This window comes from Gadus chalcogrammus, chromosome 21 (assembly GCF_026213295.1).
Source record: "Gadus chalcogrammus isolate NIFS_2021 chromosome 21, NIFS_Gcha_1.0, whole genome shotgun sequence".
Lineage (NCBI taxonomy): Eukaryota > Metazoa > Chordata > Actinopteri > Gadiformes > Gadidae > Gadus > Gadus chalcogrammus.
The window spans coordinates 2,365,498-2,386,024 of NC_079432.1; the positions used below are offsets into that span (position 1 = coordinate 2,365,498).

At 43.5% G+C, this 20,527-nt stretch overlaps 1 protein-coding gene across 1 annotated transcript; it reads right to left on the reverse strand.

Moving 5' to 3' along the window:
• Positions 1-842: 842 nt before the first annotated feature.
• On the reverse strand, positions 843-10,453 carry LOC130374062 (gamma-aminobutyric acid receptor subunit rho-1-like). The gene is made up of 11 exons (XM_056580630.1): positions 10,307-10,453; positions 9,155-9,202; positions 7,797-7,903; positions 6,162-6,229; positions 5,625-5,848; positions 3,333-3,415; positions 2,904-3,044; positions 2,248-2,400; positions 1,605-1,789; positions 1,563-1,574; positions 843-1,239 (listed from the first exon to the last, which is right to left on the reverse strand). Exons 1-11 carry the CDS (start codon positions 10,399-10,401, stop codon positions 931-933), a joined length of 1,425 nt encoding a protein of 474 aa, XP_056436605.1. The 5' UTR covers positions 10,402-10,453; the 3' UTR covers positions 843-930.
• Positions 10,454-20,527: the final 10,074 nt, after the last annotated feature.

A 20,527-nucleotide genomic window follows, 5' to 3' on the forward strand; every position in this document is an offset into this window, starting at 1 on the left:
ACCGGCATTGGAGGCTTTTCATTTAATTGAATTAAAAGATGTCTGACGTTAACTACATTTTTTATTCAATTTGAACGATGAAAGAAAAAAAGTCAACACCAATGTTAAGCTTTAAATAATTATTAAATGTTGTCACCCACCTCTCCTCCAACCCTTCTTTCCACCCCACCCCACCCCACCTCTCCACCCCCCTGCCCTAAACGTCAGGTCTTTCATCCTTCCTAGCCACGTTGCATTGGCCCACTTTCTCCCCAACCTCAGGTGAATGTTTGTGATTCTGCAGAATCGGTTGAGCCAGACGGCCTCGTTCTAGGAGACTCCTCAGTGCTGACTGGGTCTTCATCTCCTGGCATGTTCTTCGTCTCCTGACGCTGGTCTGTCTCATCAGTCTCAGTCCAGAGCAGGTCCAACGTATTTCAGTTCAGAACACGGTTTACTGAAGCAGCAACAGGGATGGTCCCGGCCCAAAGGTCCCCGGTTCGATCCCTCAATCTCCACAGCCTTCCTGGAGACATCTTAGAGCAAGACGACCCCTGACCCCCAGCTGCTCCTTAATGACCTGTCTCTGTACTGTCTAACCCCTGCCTGCTCCTTAGTGACCTGTCTCTGTACTGTCTAACCCCTACCTGCTCCTCAATGACCTGTCTCTGTACTGTCTAACCCCTACCAGCTCCTTAATGACCTGTCTCTGTACTGTCTAACCCCTACCTGCTCCTTAATGACCTGTCTCTGTACTGTCTAACCCCTACCTGCTCCTTAATGACCTGTCTCTGTACTGTCTAACCCCTACCTGCTCCTCAATGACCTGTCTCTGTACTGTCTAACCCCTACCTGCTCCTTAATGACCTGTCTCTGTAACCCCTAGCTGCTCCTGTGGAGAAGGTCTCAGCAGTCCTGGTGAGCAGTAGGTGGGGTTATCAGTAGGTGGGGTTAGGAGTAGATGGACCAGTAGATGATGTTGAAGAGCACGTAGGAGCCCGGAAACAGCACCCGGGCGTACGAGTCAATGATGTGCGTGTCGACCCAGGTGCTCTCGTAGCCGCCGGAGGTCACGTGACCAGTCACCTGGTCGTTCACCTGACCGCCCAGCTGGTCGCGCTCCATGGCGAGCTGCAGCAGCACCGTCTCCCGCTGCTTCACGCCGTTCCCCAGCGACGCCATCAGCCCGAAGCGTCCAGCCGCCTCGCCGTAGCCCCCTGTAGGACCGCCGGGCCGCGGCGCCTCGCAGGTACAGGGCAGCTGGGGACAGGAAGTTGGAAAACATACATCAGTATGTTCAATAAAATCCAAAGAATGCATTGGAATGCTTCTAATAAAAAAGTACCGTATTTGGTAAAAGATTGTTTACTGGATTGACATTCGGGACATTGTGGGCTTTTTTCTGCACTTCCTGTCTTTTGGGAGATAACGTTTGGCCTGTTCACGGAGGTCCGATGGCCAGACGTCCGTCCAGAGGCGTGTGTGGAACCCAATCGTTGTGCGTAGCTCCAACAGGCCTCACATCTAAACTAGTGAACACGGAGGACCTCGACGCAGCGCTACGACTGAACCCCGCTCCCTACCTGCTCTCTGAGCTCCCGCTCCCTGGCGTCCTGCTCCCGGACCCGCCGCTCCCTCCTCTCTTGCCGCGTCGACAGGTAGTTGACGGCGGCGTACTCGATGACCGAGAGGAAGACGAAGACGAAGCTGACCCAGAGGTAGATGTCCACCGCCTTGATGTAGGAGACCCGTGGCATGGAGGCGTTGACCCCCGTGATGATGGTGGACATGGTGAGCACCGTGGTGATACCTGGAGACAGGAGGTAACCATGGTGATACCTGGAGACAGGAGGTAACCATGGTGATACCTGGAGACAGGAGGGAACCATGGTGACACCTGGAGACAGGAGGTAACCATGGTGACACCTGGAGACAGGAGGGAACCATGGTGACACCTGGAGACAGGAGGGAACCATGGTGACACCATGGTAACACCTGGAGACGGGGGAACCATGGCGACACCTGGAGACAGGAGGGAACCATGGTGACAACATGGCGACACCTGGAGACAGGAGGGAACCATGGTGACACCTGGAGACAGGAGGTAACCATGGTGACACCGTGGTGATACTGCGGGACACGAGGGACCAGCTAGCAGCTGACTAACTTGACTCACAACAAGCTACCAGCTCAAAGTAACTTTCCCGCTGGGTTAGCGGTGCTAACCTAGTGATGCTAACCTAGCGGGGCTATCCTAGCGGGGCTAACCTAGCGGCACACGGGCGGGCACGGCACGGCGGTCGATCCAGAAGGACACCCAGGAGAGCATCACCATCAAGGTGGCAGGGAAGTAGGTCTGCAGCAGGAAGAAGAAGATGTGGCGCCGCAGGGTGAAGTTGATGTAGAGGCGGTTGTACCAGCCTGGGGGCAAAGGGCAAAGGTCAACAGCATGGAGGGCAAAGGGCAAAAAGTTGGAAACAAATGTTAAGGTGGTGCTTAGTTTTGTTTTTTTGTATGTTGTTGTTTAGTGTTGTTGTTTGGTGTTTGTGTTGTTGTTGTTTACCGTTGGTGCTGTAGAAGGCCAGCTTGGTGTTGTTGTTTAGTGTTGTTGTTTAGCGTTGTTGTTGTTTAGTGTTGTTGTTTACCGATGCTGCTGTAGAAGGCAGCTTGGTGGTGTCTAGTGTTGTTGTTTAGTGTTGTTTAAAGTTGTAGTTTACCCATGTTTCTGTAGAAGGCAGCTAGGTGTTGTTGAATGTTGTTGTTAAGTATTGTTGTTGTTGTTGTTTACCTGTGCTGCTGTAGAAGGCAGCTTAGTGTTGTTTAGTGTTGTTGCTTAGTATTGTTGTTGTTGTTTAGTGTTGTTGTTGTTTACCAGTTCTGCTGCAGAAGGCAGCTTAGTGTTGTTTAGTGTTGTTTTTGTTTACCTGTGCTGCTGTAGAAGGCCAGCTTAGAGGAGGTCCTGAACTCCTGGATGAGGAACTGGGAGAGGGAGATGCGGTCGTCGGTGTTCAGCGACTCGTTGCCCTCCTTCCAGTATAGCATGAGGTCATCGTCGGTGTAGGCGTCTGGGGGGCGGGGCATAGACACTAGAGCTGTGCTCTGATTGGTCCACTCAGGGCGGCATCATTTTGTAAAGCCGTTCATAACGTGAACGTTCAAATGCTGTTTCTGAAGAGGTTAGTAGGATGTGTGTTGGGTGGAGGAGTCGTTGAAGGTGGAGGAGCAGATGGAGGTGGAGGTGTTTTGGGTGGAGGAGCAGATGGAGATGGAGGTGGAGGTGTTTGGGTGGAGGAGGAGGTGGAGGTGTTTTGGGTGGAGGAGGAGGTGGAGGTGTTTTGGGTGGAGGAACTCACAGCTCTCGATCTCCAGGGAGCAGGTCTGCGTGTCGAGGGGGAAGCAGCTCAGGTCCATACTGCACATGGAGGTCACGGTCACCCTGGAGGGGGAGGGGGAGGAGCAGGGGGGAGGAGGAGCAGGAGGAGGGGGAGGAGGGGGAGGAGGAGGAGGAGGAGGAGGAAGAGGAGGAGGAGGAGAAGCAGAGACACAAGGTGGAGGTGGGGTCAAATCAGAACGAGCCACGTCACATGACTTTCCGGTTGGTGGTTGCCAGGGTAACAGCCCTGCGAGCGGTCCTGTGACGTCGGATTGTTGGTGGGGATTAGACCGAGTGGACGGCCTGCCGCTGCAGACCTGCACATGTGCAGATTAGCATGAGAGGTTAATGGAGCTCAGCGCCCATCTGGAGAGGACTATTATGTTATTATATTATTATTAATATTAAGCTGCTGAGCTTCTTCTGCCGCCACTGCTCCAGTTGGATGAGCCTGCATTCTCCAACGCTCTGGATGTAGATCGGATCGTGTTTTCCTTGACGTATACTTTGGATGTTTGAGGGTCCTGTATTCTGCTGCTACAGTATGATACCGTTAATCTGATCTCAGGTGTTTCGCACAAACAATCAGTGGAAATCCCTGACTGCTGGTCGCTAATCCGCGGTCGATCGCCACACCTCTCCAACATCTCAAGGGCAGAGGGGTTGGGTTCTGCTCCCAGGGATGAACCCTGCCCTGACCGTGCTGACGCGCAACCCGTGTGATCACCACTACACAAACACCCCCTCCTCACCCCTCCATGGTCTCGGGGGGGATGGAGACCATGAAGGGGTGAGGAGGGGGGGGGGTGAAAGGGTCAGGGTGATAGGGAGAGTAGTGTTTTTTCTAGAAAGGTCTCCAAACCGCCGTACCATCGCTCGTCATCCCCCCCCCCCCCCCCCCCCCCCTCCAGATTAACCCCCCACACCACCACCACCACCACCACCATCCTCCAATCACAGAACAGGAGACCCATTCCATTTTGTCAAGCAGAAATCCGGCCTCACACGCTACATGTATGAAACATGTTGATTTCCCAGACTCAGTTCAATGAATGCTAATCCCTGCCGCGTGTGCGTGGCCTCGGTCGCCGACCGCACGATGCTGGCCTCCGACACAGAGTGCCCGCCTCAGGGTTGGATTGAGTCGTGGTGGTGTGTGAGCTGCGCTACGCTACGCTACCCTGCGCTACGCTATGCTACGCTTCAGCAGAGGAGTAGCAGTCTATTAGTATTCATTTTATCTTCACAGATGTTCCCATCAGCCGTGTATCGTTCTGTTCTGTTTGATCACTTTATCTGAGATTGTTTATTACTCTCTAAGTACTTGAAATGCGTTTCGGGTGTTTAAGTCTGAACACATTCGGCAGTTATACGAGTTATGCTGACCAGCCCCCGGTACCCCCCCGGGTCGCCTCTAAGTACTTGAAATAAGTAAGTACCTCTAAGTACCCCCCCCCCCCCCCCCCCAAGGTCGGCGCCCCCCTCTCAATCAGTTCTGGGGGGTTCTTCAGCTCCTCCGAGGGTGGACAGACTTTAATCCGGTCATTGTGTCCAACGCCTGAACTAATGACGTTGGCTGTAAACCCATTGGTCATCAGCCAGCAACTCTACAGCCAATCAACTGAACGTGACTCTGGCTCGTGGACGCTTTCTGCCTCTTCCCCAGACCCCTTTCACTGGACCCTCTCCATCAGGGATTAGCCGGAGCAGGCAGTGGGTCGCTGCCCCACATCCCAAAGTCCTGACCTGGTGGATCCCAGCCTGTAAAGGCAGACGGTGTCTGACTGGGTGTTTAACAGCATTGGCCTGAGCCTTCTCATCTGAGCCGGGGATCACTGGTGCTGTCGCCCTAAACCCAAAACCCCCCGGGTCGCCTTCCAACAACACACATCGGGCAAGACGTTCATTTCAACCTCACACCTGTTGACAGGTGACTCCTAGCTAGCTAACAGGTGACTTCTAGCGTGCTAACAGGTGACTTCTAGCGTGCTAACAAGTGACTCCTTGCGTGTTATCGGGTGATACTTCCTAGTGTGTTAACAGGTGTCTTCCTAGCATGCTAACAGGGTCTCTTCCTAGCGTGCTAACAGGTGACGCTTCCTAGCGTGCGAACAGGTGACGCTTCCTAGGGTGCTAACAGGTGACTCTTCCTAGCGTGCTAACAGGTGACTCTTCCTAGGGTGCTAACAGGTGACTCCTTGCGTGCTAACAGGTGACTCTTCCTAGGGTGCTAACAGGTGACTCTTAGCGTGCTAACCATGCTAACTCCTACCTGAGGCTGTAGAGGACCTTTCCGTCGGGGAACACCCTCAGCATGACGTTGTCTGTGGTGGTGTCGTGGGTGAAGGAGCGCTTGGAGTGGACGAAGAACAGGTCGGGCACCCAGATCTTCTTCACCAGCCGCCCGTCGAAGGTCATGCTCTGGTTGGTGGAGCTGTGGAAGGACAGACGTCTGTCCTTCCAGTAGTGCCGCAGGTACAGAGTCATGGTGAAGTCCTGACACACACACACACACACACACACACACACACACACACACACACACACACACACACACACACACACACACACACACACACACACACACACACACACACCTGGTGAGTCTAACGCAGTCACAGCCTGGTGACAGATGGTAAGGAGCAGGTAGGGGTTATACAGTGAACACAGACAGTTTTTTAAGGTGCAGTTAGGGGTTACACTGTTTGTTAAGGAGCAGGTAGGGGAGTTAAGACAGGGAGTAACTCTATGACTCTATTACTAGAGAGACGTTTCCTCCAAAGGGTTGGCGCTCCAGCAGCAGACTCACCATGTCCACCTCTGAAATGGTGTCCAGACTCTCCACCTGGACGTCCACCCCCACCGGGACGGCCGGCCCTAGAACCAACACACGCTGTGAGGAACCAGCCAGCCAACCAGCCAGCAGCCAACCAGCCAGCCAACCAGAGAGCAAACCAGCCAGCCAGCAGCCAACCAACCAGTCGACCAACTAGCCAGCCAGCCAACTAGCCAGCCATCCAACTAGCAAGCCAACTAGCCAGCCATCCAACTAGCAAGCAAGCCAATCAGCCAGCCAGCCAACTAGCCAGCCAACCAGCCAGCAGCCATCTAGCCAGCTAGCCAACCAGCCAACCAAACAGCCAGCCAGCCAACCAAACAGCCAGCCAACCAGAGAGCAAACCAGCCTGCCAACCAGCCATCATCTCTGGGAACAGGCCTTCAGAGTGGAGGTGCATACAGGCAGCCAGGGTAAGCCTGTCAGTATCATGGTCCCAGTAACCAATTGGATTACATTTTACAAAGAGGTCTCCTCTTAATGTTTTTCTGTTTCAAACAGCAACAAAATGTCCGCCCAAATCCCTGTTGAGAGCATGCAGAGTGCATCGACTAAAGTATGGCTGGATACTCTAATCCCACCAGGCACTGGGAGGCTCTCTGATTGAATATAAAGACAATGAGATTATAAACATGCGACCAAATCCTCCCAAATAAAACCAACGCAAAGCCTTTGTTTTATACCAACGTTCAATACGAAAACAATGCATCTGAAACCGTGATATGATACCGCTATTAAAATCATAAAATATAATAAAAGCGGTACTGCTGTGTGTATGGAATTTATCTCGGTTCTGCTACCGCTAATATCCTTATATCCTAATATCCGTATTTCTAGAACGCTTTCATTGCTAAAGAGAAATCACTAAAGAGGAATATACAAAAACCATGAACACATCTGAGCGCTCACCTCAGAGATTAAAATTAGATTACTGAGAGCCAACAGCTGCAAACAGAAAGGTGCACACAGACAGGTGCATAAAGACAGCTGCATACAGACAGGTGCAGGCAGGTGTTCCTGCTAATGAGTTGATTAGTGAATTAAGTAATTACCGATCCACAGCTGCCCATAATCCAGCCCTGGTTAACTCATCGTATCCAAGCAGTGTTTCCCGCTCCAAGTACCGATGGTTTGAGGGTTAGAAAGCGAGTGTAGAAGAAGCTCTCTGGTTTGAACCACCTAATGCTGCGTTCACACCAAAATACATATTTGTCGCCCGTTCGGTTGAACGCTGATTGGCTGTTACGTTACGCACATCACCCAGTGGCCACGCAGTTGAACGCTGATTGGCTGTCATCACGTGAATGTCGCGGCAAAGTTGAAATTGTTGAACTCGAGCGAAAGTGTCGTGCTGCAAATCCACGTGAACGCGCTCGCCCGTGCTGTCAAAAGTGTCGTGCTGCAAATCAAATCTTGACGCGGGTTTTCTCTAGGGAAAATTTGCCTTGATTCGCGTCTCTATGTTGACTTTGTATGGAATCGTGTCGTCCCTTCGCGTTTGGTGTGAACGCACAGTAACATGTGTTGAACAGCGGCTGAAAGGCCTTGCTGAACGTCTGGGTCAGAGCGGTGTAACAGGACGGGGAACCCCCCCCCCCCCCCCCCCACCTCCGAAGTTGGGCCGCATGGTGAAGTCATGGTCGCCAATACTCAGCAGCTGGTCCGACTTGGTGATGGAGACTTTGGTGGCGTCCTGGCTCCTCTTGTAGATGGAGCTGGTGGGGTCAGACAGGGTGGGGTCAGACAGGGTCATACAGGGTGGGGTCAGACAGGGTGGGTTAAGACAGGGTCATACAGGGTGGGGTCAGACAGGGTCATACAGGGTGGGGTCAGACAGGGTCATACAGGGTGGGGTCAGACAGGGTGGGGTCAGACAGGGTCATACAGGGTGGGGTCAGACAGGGTCATACAGGGTGGGGTCAGACAGGGTGGGGTCAGACAGGGTCATACAGGGTGGGGTCAGACAGGTTGGCGTCTTGGTCTGAGCTTTGTGATGAAACAGAATTCACAGGCTCTAAGTTCTAACCCATTTCCTGTTGTATAGAAAGGGACCTCATGCACTGAGATCAAAGGTAAGTGTAATGTAAAGGGTGAGCAGGTCAGTGTAACGTTAATGTGTAACAGGTTGATGTTAAGGGGTAACAGGTTGATGTTAAGGGTTAACAGGTCGGTGTAAAGCGGTAACAGGTTGATGTTAAGGGGTAACAGGTTGATGTTGAGGGGTAACAGGTTGATGTTAAGGGGTAACGGGTTGAGGTTAAGGGGTAACGGGTTGATGTTAAGGGGTAACAGGTTTATATTACGATGCAACAGGTTGGTATTAAGGTGTTACAGGTTGATGTTAAGAGTAAAACAGGTTGATGTTAAGGGTAAACAGGTTGATGTTAAGGGGTAACAGGCTGATGTTAAGGGTAAACAGGTTAATATAAAGGGGTAACAGGTAAGGGTGATGTTAAGGGTTAACAAGTTGATGTTAAGGGGTAACAGGTTGAGGTTATGGGGTAACGGGTTGATGTTAAGGGGTAACAGGTCAGGGTCATGTTAAGGGTTACCAAGTTGATGTTAAGGGTCAACAAGTTGATGTTAAGGGTTATAAAGTTGATGTTAAGGGTTAACAAGTTGATGTTAAGTGTTAACAGGTTGATGTTAAGGGGTGTCAGGTCGATGTTAAGAGGTAACAGGTTGAGGTTAAGGGGTAACAGGTTGATGTTAAGGGGTAACAGGTCAGGGTCATGTTAAGGGTTAACAAGTTAATGTTAAGTGTTAACAGGTTGATGTTAAGGGGTAACAGGTTGCTGTTAAGGGGTAACAGGTTGCTGTTAAGGGGTAACAGGTCAGGGTCCTGTTAAGGGTTAACAAATTGATGTTAAGTGTTAACAGGTTGATGTTAAGTGTTAACAGGTTGATGTTAAGGGGTAACAGGTTGATGTTAAGGGGTAACGGGTTAAGTTAAGGTGGTGTTGTACCTCCCAGTGTTCCGGAGCGCGACGCCCGTAGGAATCTCCCTCTTCGTCCTGAAAGGAGGAAGTGAACGGGATGATGAGACGACCTCGGAGCGCCTGGAGATTACAGGGATTAGGAGACAGAGGAGACACCCACCAGCCGGGGGCCGGATGTGGGGGGGGGGGGGCTCACGAGGGGTGGTCTTACGCTGTAATGAAACACAGGACATCGCCACACCCTGAGGAACACATTTACTGTCTAACACCCTGGGGGTAGGGTAATACTAGACCACGGGCACCGCTGTGCATTCACTGCTGTTAGCCCAGCGGTGTTAGCACTGCTATGTTAGCCCAGCGGTGTTAGCACTGCTATGTTAGCCCAGCGGTGTTAGCACTGCTATGTTAGCCCAGCGGTGTTAGCACTGCTATGTTAGCCCAGCGGTGTTAGCCCAGCGGTGTTAGCCCAGCGGTGTTAGCACTGCTATGTTAGCCCTGCTATGTTACCCCTGCTATGTTAGCCCAGCGGTGTTAGCCCAGCGGTGTTAGCACTGCTATGTTAGCCCAGCGGTGTTAGCCCAGCGGTGTTAGCCCAGTGGTGTTAGCCCAGCGGTGTTAGCACTGCTGTGTTAGCCCAGCGGTGGAGGAGAGCGGGATTAGAGCGCAGTGTCGCGGCTTGGCTCCGGTCCGGCCCTGGATAACCTCCCTAAGCCATAACAATAACTTTAATTCAGAAAGAATATTAACGCTGATTACGCTTTACGTAAGATAAGTGATTTACTGACCAGGGGAACCTTTAACCTTTTAAAGGTTAAGAAGTACATATATGTTGAGGTAGTTGTTCAAATAATTCCATTTGGTTGTGTCTTGGCTCCTTTTCCTTTAGTGACACGAGGAGCATTAAAATGTATTATTTAACTATCATCACGTGACTCCTCCGTCTTAAAGATGGCAACGGGGATCAGCGCCTCCAGATGTCTGAACAGGTTTGGAAACGACTGAGCACAAACACCGTAATGTCTTACTATCTTAATAACTCCATCCTCTGATGTCACGTAAACTTACAGGAGTTACAGTAAAACCAGGTTCAATCATCTCACAACCCCCCCTTGAAGACCAATTAAGACCCCCATGAAGACCACTGAAAAATACTGAAGACCAATGAAAACCATACAGGACCTGAGTCGGTCAACCGTCCCGAGTTGCGATTTCTCCCGCGCGCCTCTGACAGCGCCCGCCAGCAGCGCGAGCAGCAGCAGGACATGCGTGCGCATCGTGTCCAGGAGTCAGCGCGCGACAAACGGAGGATCTCCAAGCAGAAGTCTTCAAACGGCGCTCCTCGCGCTCCTCTTCTCCACAGTCGGTTTGCGCGGGAAGAGAAGATACATGTTCCCGCCTTGGCTGCCGGACGGACACTGCGCGCGGCGGGACGTATGCCCCATGTTGGCGCCTTTAATCTCACGCGGGAAGCAATCCCGCCTAAACCTTTAAGTCCTCCGGTCAGATGGCGCCCCCGGGAAAACATACGGCGCGTGCTCCTGTCACCGATTGGTCACTGACTGGGACCCCCTGTATCCTATTGGTCACATCCTTAAAATACTCATCACATTGCATAATAAATCATGCAAATGAGAGGGGATGCATGATTTATTATGCAATGTTGATGATAATTATGTTTTCATAATATTATATAATGATTATTTGAATAATGTTTAATTAAATCAGGATTTAGATTACGTTCCGTATCGATTGCAGTGATCGATATCGTAATCAAGGTATTATTTTTATTTTAATACATTATTATAATATCATAATAGGGAATAATGTCTTGGATAATACCTTCCCAAATGTGAAGGCCTACTTCAGTAGCTTTTGACAGCTTTATTTACGAAAAAGGCTTAAAAATGTCTTATTTACTAGAGCCTAGTGTTGTTTGTTAGAATCAACGGATGGATTTTGATTTGTTTTCATCAAACAGATTAGCATCTCTGAATTCTGTGAATGTTTTTCTGCTGGGAATGAAAATCTGTTGTTTTTCTGAACGAACAAGATTATTATTTCAGGATTCGGAGAAAAGTTTAAATGGAAACCCCAAAAATCTGCTCTTGTTTTTCTGAGTAGAAACGCTTGAGAGCTGGATCCATTGAACACGTCCCATCCGCTGAATTAACCCAGCTAAATTCAGGTTTGTGTTTGAGGATACTGGTGTCTTAGTTAAACAGAGCAGATGTTTGGTTATTCCTCAGTCACAGCAGCTGGAGACAGGCAGGATTTATCTCGTATCTCATTCATTCAGAAAAACAAAGGAGAATCTTTTTTTCCATCACAACTTTTCTCAGAATTCTGAGATAATGATATTGTTTATGCCGAAAGAAATCACAGATGAATTGTTTTGCATTAAAACAGAGCAAAATGTTGTCCTTAGGTGAATGCATTAGGCTTCCCTAAATTACAGGAAAGATTAATTAAAATAGAATAAATAATGGTTAGTAAAACTATTATTTGGCTATTTGTATTTTAAGGCTACTATGTTGTTGCACTGCGGGTTTTGAACGGTAGGGGAAGATGTTTCCCCGGCAGCGGAGAGCAGAAGGGTAATTCTAGAATTGTGTAACAGCGGGGTCAACAGCAGGGGGCAGCACTGTCTCCTATCACAAGAGATGTTGTGTATTTCTGTATTTGGCTGCATGCCGCTCATGTTCGTCCAAATGTTACACGACTCACTTCTGCCTGATACGGTGTCCCCATCGTTATAATGATGCCTGGTAGTTAAGTAGACAGGCAGATATGTGCTTGTTAAATAGTAAACTAGTCACTAACAAGAAGTAGTACTGATATTGGCGTGCATGTACCATGCACGCTAGCAAACACACACACACACACACACACACACACACACACACACACACACACACACACACACACACACACACACACACACACACACACACACACACACACACACACACACACACACAAAAAGTTGCTGCCTTATTGTTAATTGTTTGGGAGACGGTTGGGGGCAATTGCTCATGACGACCAATAGAAAACGACAGTGTTACCCCTTATGTCTTTTTTCATGACGACCAATAAAAAACGACAGTGTTACCCCTTATGTTTTTTTTCATGACGACCAATAAAAAACGACAGTGTTACCCCTTATGTTTTTTTTCATGACGACCAATAAAAAACGACAGTGTTACCCCTTATGTTTTTTTTCATGACGACCAATAAAAAACGACAGTGTTACCACTTATGTTTTTTTTCAAGACGACCAATAAAAAACAACAGTGTTACCCCTTATGTCTTTTTTCATGACGACCAATAAAAAACAACAGTGTTACCCCTTATGTTTTTTTTCATGACGACCAATAAAAAACAACAGTGTTACCCCTTATGTTTTTTTTCATGACGACCAATAAAAAACAAAAGTGTTACCCCTTTTTTTTTTTTTCATGACGACCAATAAAAAACAAAAGTGTTACCCCTTTTTTTTTTTTTCATGACGACCAATAAAAAACGACAGTGTTACCCCTTATGTTTTTTTCATGACGACCAATAAAAAACAACAGTGTTACCCCTTATGTTTTTTTTCATGACGACCAATAAAGAACGACAGTGTTACCCCTTATGTTTTTTTCCATGACGACCAATAAAAAACGACAGTGTTACCCCTTATGTTTTTTTTCATGACGACCAATAAAGAACGACAGTGTTACCCCATATGTTTTTTTTCATGACGACCAATAAAAAACGACAGTGTTACCCCTTATGTTTTTTTTCATGACGACCAATAAAAAACGACAGTGTTACCCCTTGTTTTTTTTCATGACGACCAATAAAAAACGACAGTGTTACCCCTTATGTTTTTTTTCATGACGAACAATAAAAAACAACTGTGTTACCCCTTATGTTTTTTTTCATGACGACCAATAAAAAACAACAGTGTTACCCCTTGTGTTTTTTTTCATGACGAGCAATAAAAAACAACAGTGTTACCCCTTATGTTTTTTTCATGACGAGAAATAAAAAACGACAGTGTTACCCCTTATGTTTTTTTTCATGACGACCAATAAAAAACGACAGTGTTAGCCCTTATGTTTTTTTTCATGACGACCAATAAAAAACGACAGTGTTACCCCTTATGTTTTTTTTCATGACGACTAATAAAAAACGACAGTGTTACCCCTTATGTCTTTTTTCATGACGACCAATAAAAAACCACAGTGTTACCCCTTATGTTTTTTTTCATGACGACCAATAAAAAACCACAGTGTTACCCCTTATGTTTTTTTTCATGACGACCAATAAAAAACCACAGTGTTACCCCTTATGTTTTTTTTCATGACGGCCAATAAAAAACGACAGTGTTACCCCTTATGTTTTTTTTCATGACGACCAATAAAAAACGACAGTGTTACCCCTTATGTTTTTTTTCATGACGACCAATAAAAAACGACAGTGTTACCCCTTATGTTTTTTTTCATGACGACCAATAAAAAACGACAGTGTTACCACTTATGTTTTTTTTCAAGACGACCAATAAAAAACAACAGTGTTACCCCTTATGTCTTTTTTCATGACGACCAATAAAAAACAACAGTGTTACCCCTTATGTTTTTTTTCATGACGACCAATAAAAAACAACAGTGTTACCCCTTATGTTTTTTTTCATGACGACCAATAAAAAACAAAAGTGTTACCCCTTTTTTTTTTTTTCATGACGACCAATAAAAAACAAAAGTGTTACCCCTTTTTTTTTTTTTCATGACGACCAATAAAAAACGACAGTGTTACCCCTTATGTTTTTTTCATGACGACCAATAAAAAACAACAGTGTTACCCCTTATGTTTTTTTTCATGACGACCAATAAAGAACGACAGTGTTACCCCTTATGTTTTTTTCCATGACGACCAATAAAAAACGACAGTGTTACCCCTTATGTTTTTTTTCATGACGACCAATAAAGAACGACAGTGTTACCCCATATGTTTTTTTTCATGACGACCAATAAAAAACGACAGTGTTACCCCTTATGTTTTTTTTCATGACGACCAATAAAAAACGACAGTGTTACCCCTTATGTTTTTTTTCATGACGACCAATAAAAAACGACAGTGTTACCCCTTATGTTTTTTTTCATGACGAACAATAAAAAACAACTGTGTTACCCCTTATGTTTTTTTTCATGACGACCAATAAAAAACAACAGTGTTACCCCTTGTGTTTTTTTTCATGACGAGCAATAAAAAACAACAGTGTTACCCCTTATGTTTTTTTCATGACGAGAAATAAAAAACGACAGTGTTACCCCTTATGTTTTTTTTCATGACGACCAATAAAAAACGACAGTGTTAGCCCTTATGTTTTTTTTCATGACGACCAATAAAAAACGACAGTGTTACCCCTTATGTTTTTTTTCATGACGACTAATAAAAAACGACAGTGTTACCCCTTATGTCTTTTTTCATGACGACCAATAAAAAACCACAGTGTTACCCCTTATGTTTTTTTTCATGACGACCAATAAAAAACCACAGTGTTACCCCTTATGTTTTTTTTCATGACGACCAATAAAAAACCACAGTGTTACCCCTTATGTTTTTTTTCATGACGGCCAATAAAAAACGACAGTGTTACCCCTTATGTTTTTTTTCATGACGACCAATAAAAAACGACAGTGTTACCCCTTATGTTTTTTTTCATGACGACCAATAAAAAACGACAGTGTTACCCCTTATGTTTTTTTTCATGACGAGCAATAAAAAACAACAGTGTTACCCCTTATGTTTTTTTTTTTATGACGAGAAATAAAAAACGACAGTGTTACCCCTTATGTTTTTTTCATGATGACCAAAAAAAAACGACAGTGTTACCCCTTATGTTTTTTTTCATGACGACCAAAAAAAAACGACAGTGTTACCCCTTATGTTTTTTTTCATGACGACCAATAAAAAACGACAGTGTTACCCCTTATGTTTTTTTTCATGACGACAAAAAAAAACGACAGTGTTACCCCTTATGTTTTTTTCATGACGAGAAATAAAAAACGACAGTGTTACCCCTTATGTTTTTTTTCATGACGACCAATAAAAAACGACAGTGTTACCCCTTATGTTTTTTTTCATGACGACCAATAAAAAACGACAATGTTACCCCTTATGTTTTTTTTCATGACGACCAATAAAAAACAACAGTGTTACCCCTTATGTTTTTTTTCATGACGACCAATAAAAAACGACAATGTTACCCCTTATGTTTTTTTTCATGACGACCAATAAAAAACGACAGTGTTACCCCTTATGTTTTTTTTCATGACGACCAATAAAAAACAACAGTGTTACCCCTTATGTTTTTTTTCATGACGAGAAATAAAAAACGACAGTGTTACCCCTTATGTTTTTTTTCATGACGAGAAATAAAAAACGACAGTGTTACCCCTTATGTTTTTTTTCATGACGACGAATAAAAAACGACAGTGTTACCCCTTATGTCTTTTTTCATGACGACCAATAAAAAACGACAGTGTTAACCCTTATGTTTTTTTTCATGACGACCAATAAAAAACTACAGTGTTACCCCTTATGTTTTTTTTCATGACGACCAATAAAAAACAACAGTGTTACCCCTTGTGTTTTTTTTCATGACGAGCAATAAAAAACAACAGTGTTACCCCTTATGTTTTTTTCATGACGAGAAATAAAAAACGACAGTGTTACCCCTTATGTTTTTTTTCATGACGACCAATAAAAAACGACAGTGTTAGCCCTTATGTTTTTTTTCATGACGACCAATAAAAAACGACAGTGTTACCCCTTATGTTTTTTTTCATGACGACTAATAAAAAACGACAGTGTTACCCCTTATGTCTTTTTTCATGACGACCAATAAAAAACGACAGTGTTACCCCTTATGTTTTTTTTCATGACGACCAATAAAAAACGACAGTGTTACCCCTTATGTTTTTTTTCATGACGGCCAATAAAAAACGACAGTGTTACCCCTTATGTTTTTTTTCATGACGACCAATAAAAAACGACAGTGTTACCCCTTATGTTTTTTTTCATGACGAGCAATAAAAAACAACAGTGTTACCCCTTATGTTTTTTTTTTTTATGACGAGAAATAAAAAACGACAGTGTTACCCCTTATGTTTTTTTCATGATGACCAAAAAAAAACGACAGTGTTACCCCTTATGTTTTTTTCATGACGAGAAATAAAAAACGACAGTGTTACCCCTTATGTTTTTTTTCATGACGACCAATAAAAAACGACAGTGTTACCCCTTATGTTTTTTTTCATGACGACCAATAAAAAACGACAATGTTACCCCTTATGTTTTTTTTCATGACGACCAATAAAAAACAACAGTGTTACCCCTTATGTTTTTTTTCATGACGAGAAATAAAAAACGACAGTGTTACCCCTTATGTCTTTTTTCATGACGACCAATAAAAAACGACAGTGTTACCCCTTATGTTTTTTTTCATGACGACCAATAAAAAACTACAGTGTTACCCCTTATGTTTTTTTTCATTACGACCAATAAAAAACAACAGTGTTACCCCTTATGTTTTTTTTCATGACGAGCAATAAAAAACAACAGTGTTACTCCTTATGTCTTTTTTCATGACGACCAATAAAAAAACTACAGTGTTACCCCTTATGTTTTTTTTCATGACGACCAATAAATAACGACAGTGTTACGGGGATCCGACCCTAAACTGTTTAGAGTGTTAACCTCCGAACTTATCAATGCACCATCAAGACACTGAATAAAGAGAACACAATGGTTATACTTGACTTTATAATGCGCATGAAATAGAGTTAAGAGTCTTCCAACAGAGGACATCAACCTGACTTGAACCCCGGTCTCCAGGGGGTTAGCTCCCAGCTCTCTCCACTTCCCACTGAGATTTGTGAAATAGTTATTTCTGAGGTTATATATGACCCTTATGTTTTTTTTCATGACGAGAAATAAAAAACGACAGTGTTACCCCTTATGTTTTTTTTCATGACGACCAATAAAAAACGACAGTGTTACCCCTTATGTTTTTTTTCATGACGACCAATAAAAAACGACAGTGTTACCCCTTATGTTTTTTTTCATGACGACCAATAAAAAACGACAGTGTTACCCCTTATGTTTTTTTTCATGACGAGAAATAAAAAACGACAGTGTTACCCCTTATGTTTTTTTCATGACGAGAAATAAAAAACGACAGTGTTACCCCTTATGTTTTTTTTCATGACGACCAATAAAAAACTACAGTGTTACCCCTTGTGTTTTTTTTCATGACGACCAATAAAAAACAACAGTGTTACCCCTTGTGTTTTTTTTCATGACGAGCAATAAAAAACAACAGTGTTACCCCTTATGTTTTTTTCATGACGACCAATAAAAAACTACAGTGTTACCCCTTATGTTTTTTTTCATGACGACCAATAAAAAACGACAGTGTTAGCCCTTATGTTTTTTTTCATGACGACCAATAAAAAACGACAGTGTTACCCCTTATGTTTTTTTTCATGACGACTAATAAAAAACGACAGTGTTACCCCTTATGTCTTTTTTCATGACGACCAATAAAAAACGACAGTGTTGCCCCTTATGTTTTTTTTCATGACGACCAATAAAAAACCACAGTGTTACCCCTTATGTTTTTTTTCATGACGACCAATAAAAAACCACAGTGTTACCCCTTATGTTTTTTTTCATGACGGCCAATAAAAAACGACAGTGTTACCCCTTATGTTTTTTTTCATGACGACCAATAAAAAACGACAGTGTTACCCCTTATGTTTTTTTCATGACGAGCAATAAAAAACAACAGTGTTACCCCTTATGTTTTTTTTTTTATGACGAGAAATAAAAAACGACAGTGTTACCCCTTATGTTTTTTTCATGATGACCAAAAAAAAACGACAGTGTTACCCCTTATGTTTTTTTTCATGACGACCAATAAAAAACAACAGTGTTACCCCTTATGTTTTTTTTCATGACGCGAAATAAAAAACGACAGTGTTAACCCTTATGTTTTTTTTCATGACGAGAAATAAAAAACGACAGTGTTACCCCTTATGTTTTTTTTCATGACGACGAATAAAAAACGACAGTGTTACCCCTTATGTCTTTTTTCATGACGACCAATAAAAAACGACAGTGTTACCCCTTATGTTTTTTTTCATGACGACCAATAAAAAACTACAGTGTTACCCCTTATGTTTTTTTTCATGACGACCAATAAAAAACAACAGTGTTACCCCTTGTGTTTTTTTTCATGACGACCAATAAAAAACGACAGTGTTACCCCTTATGTTTTTTTTCATGACGACCAATAAAAAACCACAGTGTTACCCCTTATGTTTTTTTTCATGACGACCAATAAAAAACGACAGTGTTACCCCTTATGTTTTTTTTCATGACGAGCAATAAAAAACAACAGTGTTACCCCTTATGTTTTTTTTCATGACGAGAAATAAAAAACGACAGTGTTACCCCTTATGTCTTTTTTCATGACGACCAATAAAAAACGACAGTGTTACCCCTTATGTTTTTTTTCATGACGACCAATAAAAAACTACAGTGTTACCCCTTATGTTTTTTTTCATTACGACCAATAAAAAACAACAGTGTTACCCCTTATGTTTTTTTTCATGACGAGCAATAAAAAACAACAGTGTTACTCCTTATGTCTTTTTTCATGACGACCAATAAAAAAACTACAGTGTTACCCCTTATGTTTTTTTTCATGACGACCAATAAATAACGACAGTGTTATCCCTTATGTTTTTTTTCATGACGAGAAATAAAAAACGACAGTGTTACCCCTTATGTCTTTTTTCATGACGACCAATAAAAAACGACAGTGTTACCCCTTATGTTTTTTTTCATGACGACCAATAAAAAACTACAGTGTTACCCCTTATGTTTTTTTTCATTACGACCAATAAAAAACAACAGTGTTACCCCTTATGTTTTTTTTCATGACGAGCAATAAAAAACAACAGTGTTACTCCTTATGTCTTTTTTCATGACGACCAATAAAAAAACTACAGTGTTACCCCTTATGTTTTTTTTCATGACGACCAATAAATAACGACAGTGTTACGGGGATCCGACCCTAAACTGTTTAGAGTGTTAACCTCCGAACTTATCAATGCACCATCAAGACACTGAATAAAGAGAACACAATGGTTATACTTGACTTTATAATGCGCATGAAATAGAGTTAAGAGTCTTCCAACAGAGGACATCAACCTGACTTGAACCCCGGTCTCCAGGGGGTTAGCTCCCAGCTCTCTCCACTTCCCACTGAGATTTGTGAAATAGTTATTTCTGAGGTTATATATGACCCTTATGTTTTTTTTCATGACGAGAAATAAAAAACGACAGTGTTACCCCTTATGTTTTTTTTCATGACGACCAATAAAAAACGACAGTGTTACCCCTTATGTTTTTTTTCATGACGACCAATAAAAAACGACAGTGTTACCCCTTATGTTTTTTTTCATGACGACCAATAAAAAACGACAGTGTTACCCCTTATGTTTTTTTTCATGACGAGAAATAAAAAACGACAGTGTTACCCCTTATGTTTTTTTTCATGACGAGAAATAAAAAACGACAGTGTTACCCCTTATGTTTTTTTTCATGACGACCAATAAAAAACTACAGTGTTACCCCTTGTGTTTTTTTTCATGACGACCAATAAAAAACAACAGTGTTACCCCTTGTGTTTTTTTTCATGACGAGCAATAAAAAACAACAGTGTTACCCCTTATGTTTTTTTCATGACGACCAATAAAAAACTACAGTGTTACCCCTTATGTTTTTTTTCATGACGACCAATAAAAAACGACAGTGTTAGCCCTTATGTTTTTTTTCATGACGACCAATAAAAAACGACAGTGTTACCCCTTATGTTTTTTTTCATGACGACTAATAAAAAACGACAGTGTTACCCCTTATGTCTTTTTTCATGACGACCAATAAAAAACGACAGTGTTGCCCCTTATGTTTTTTTTCATGACGACCAATAAAAAACCACAGTGTTACCCCTTATGTTTTTTTCATGACGACCAATAAAAAACCACAGTGTTACCCCTTATGTTTTTTTTCATGACGGCCAATAAAAAACGACAGTGTTACCCCTTATGTTTTTTTTCATGACGACCAATAAAAAACGACAGTGTTACCCCTTATGTTTTTTTCATGACGAGCAATAAAAAACAACAGTGTTACCCCTTATGTTTTTTTTTTTTATGACGAGAAATAAAAAACGACAGTGTTACCCCTTATGTTTTTTTCATGATGACCAAAAAAAAACGACAGTGTTACCCCTTATGTTTTTTTTCATGACGACCAATAAAAAACAACAGTGTTACCCCTTATGTT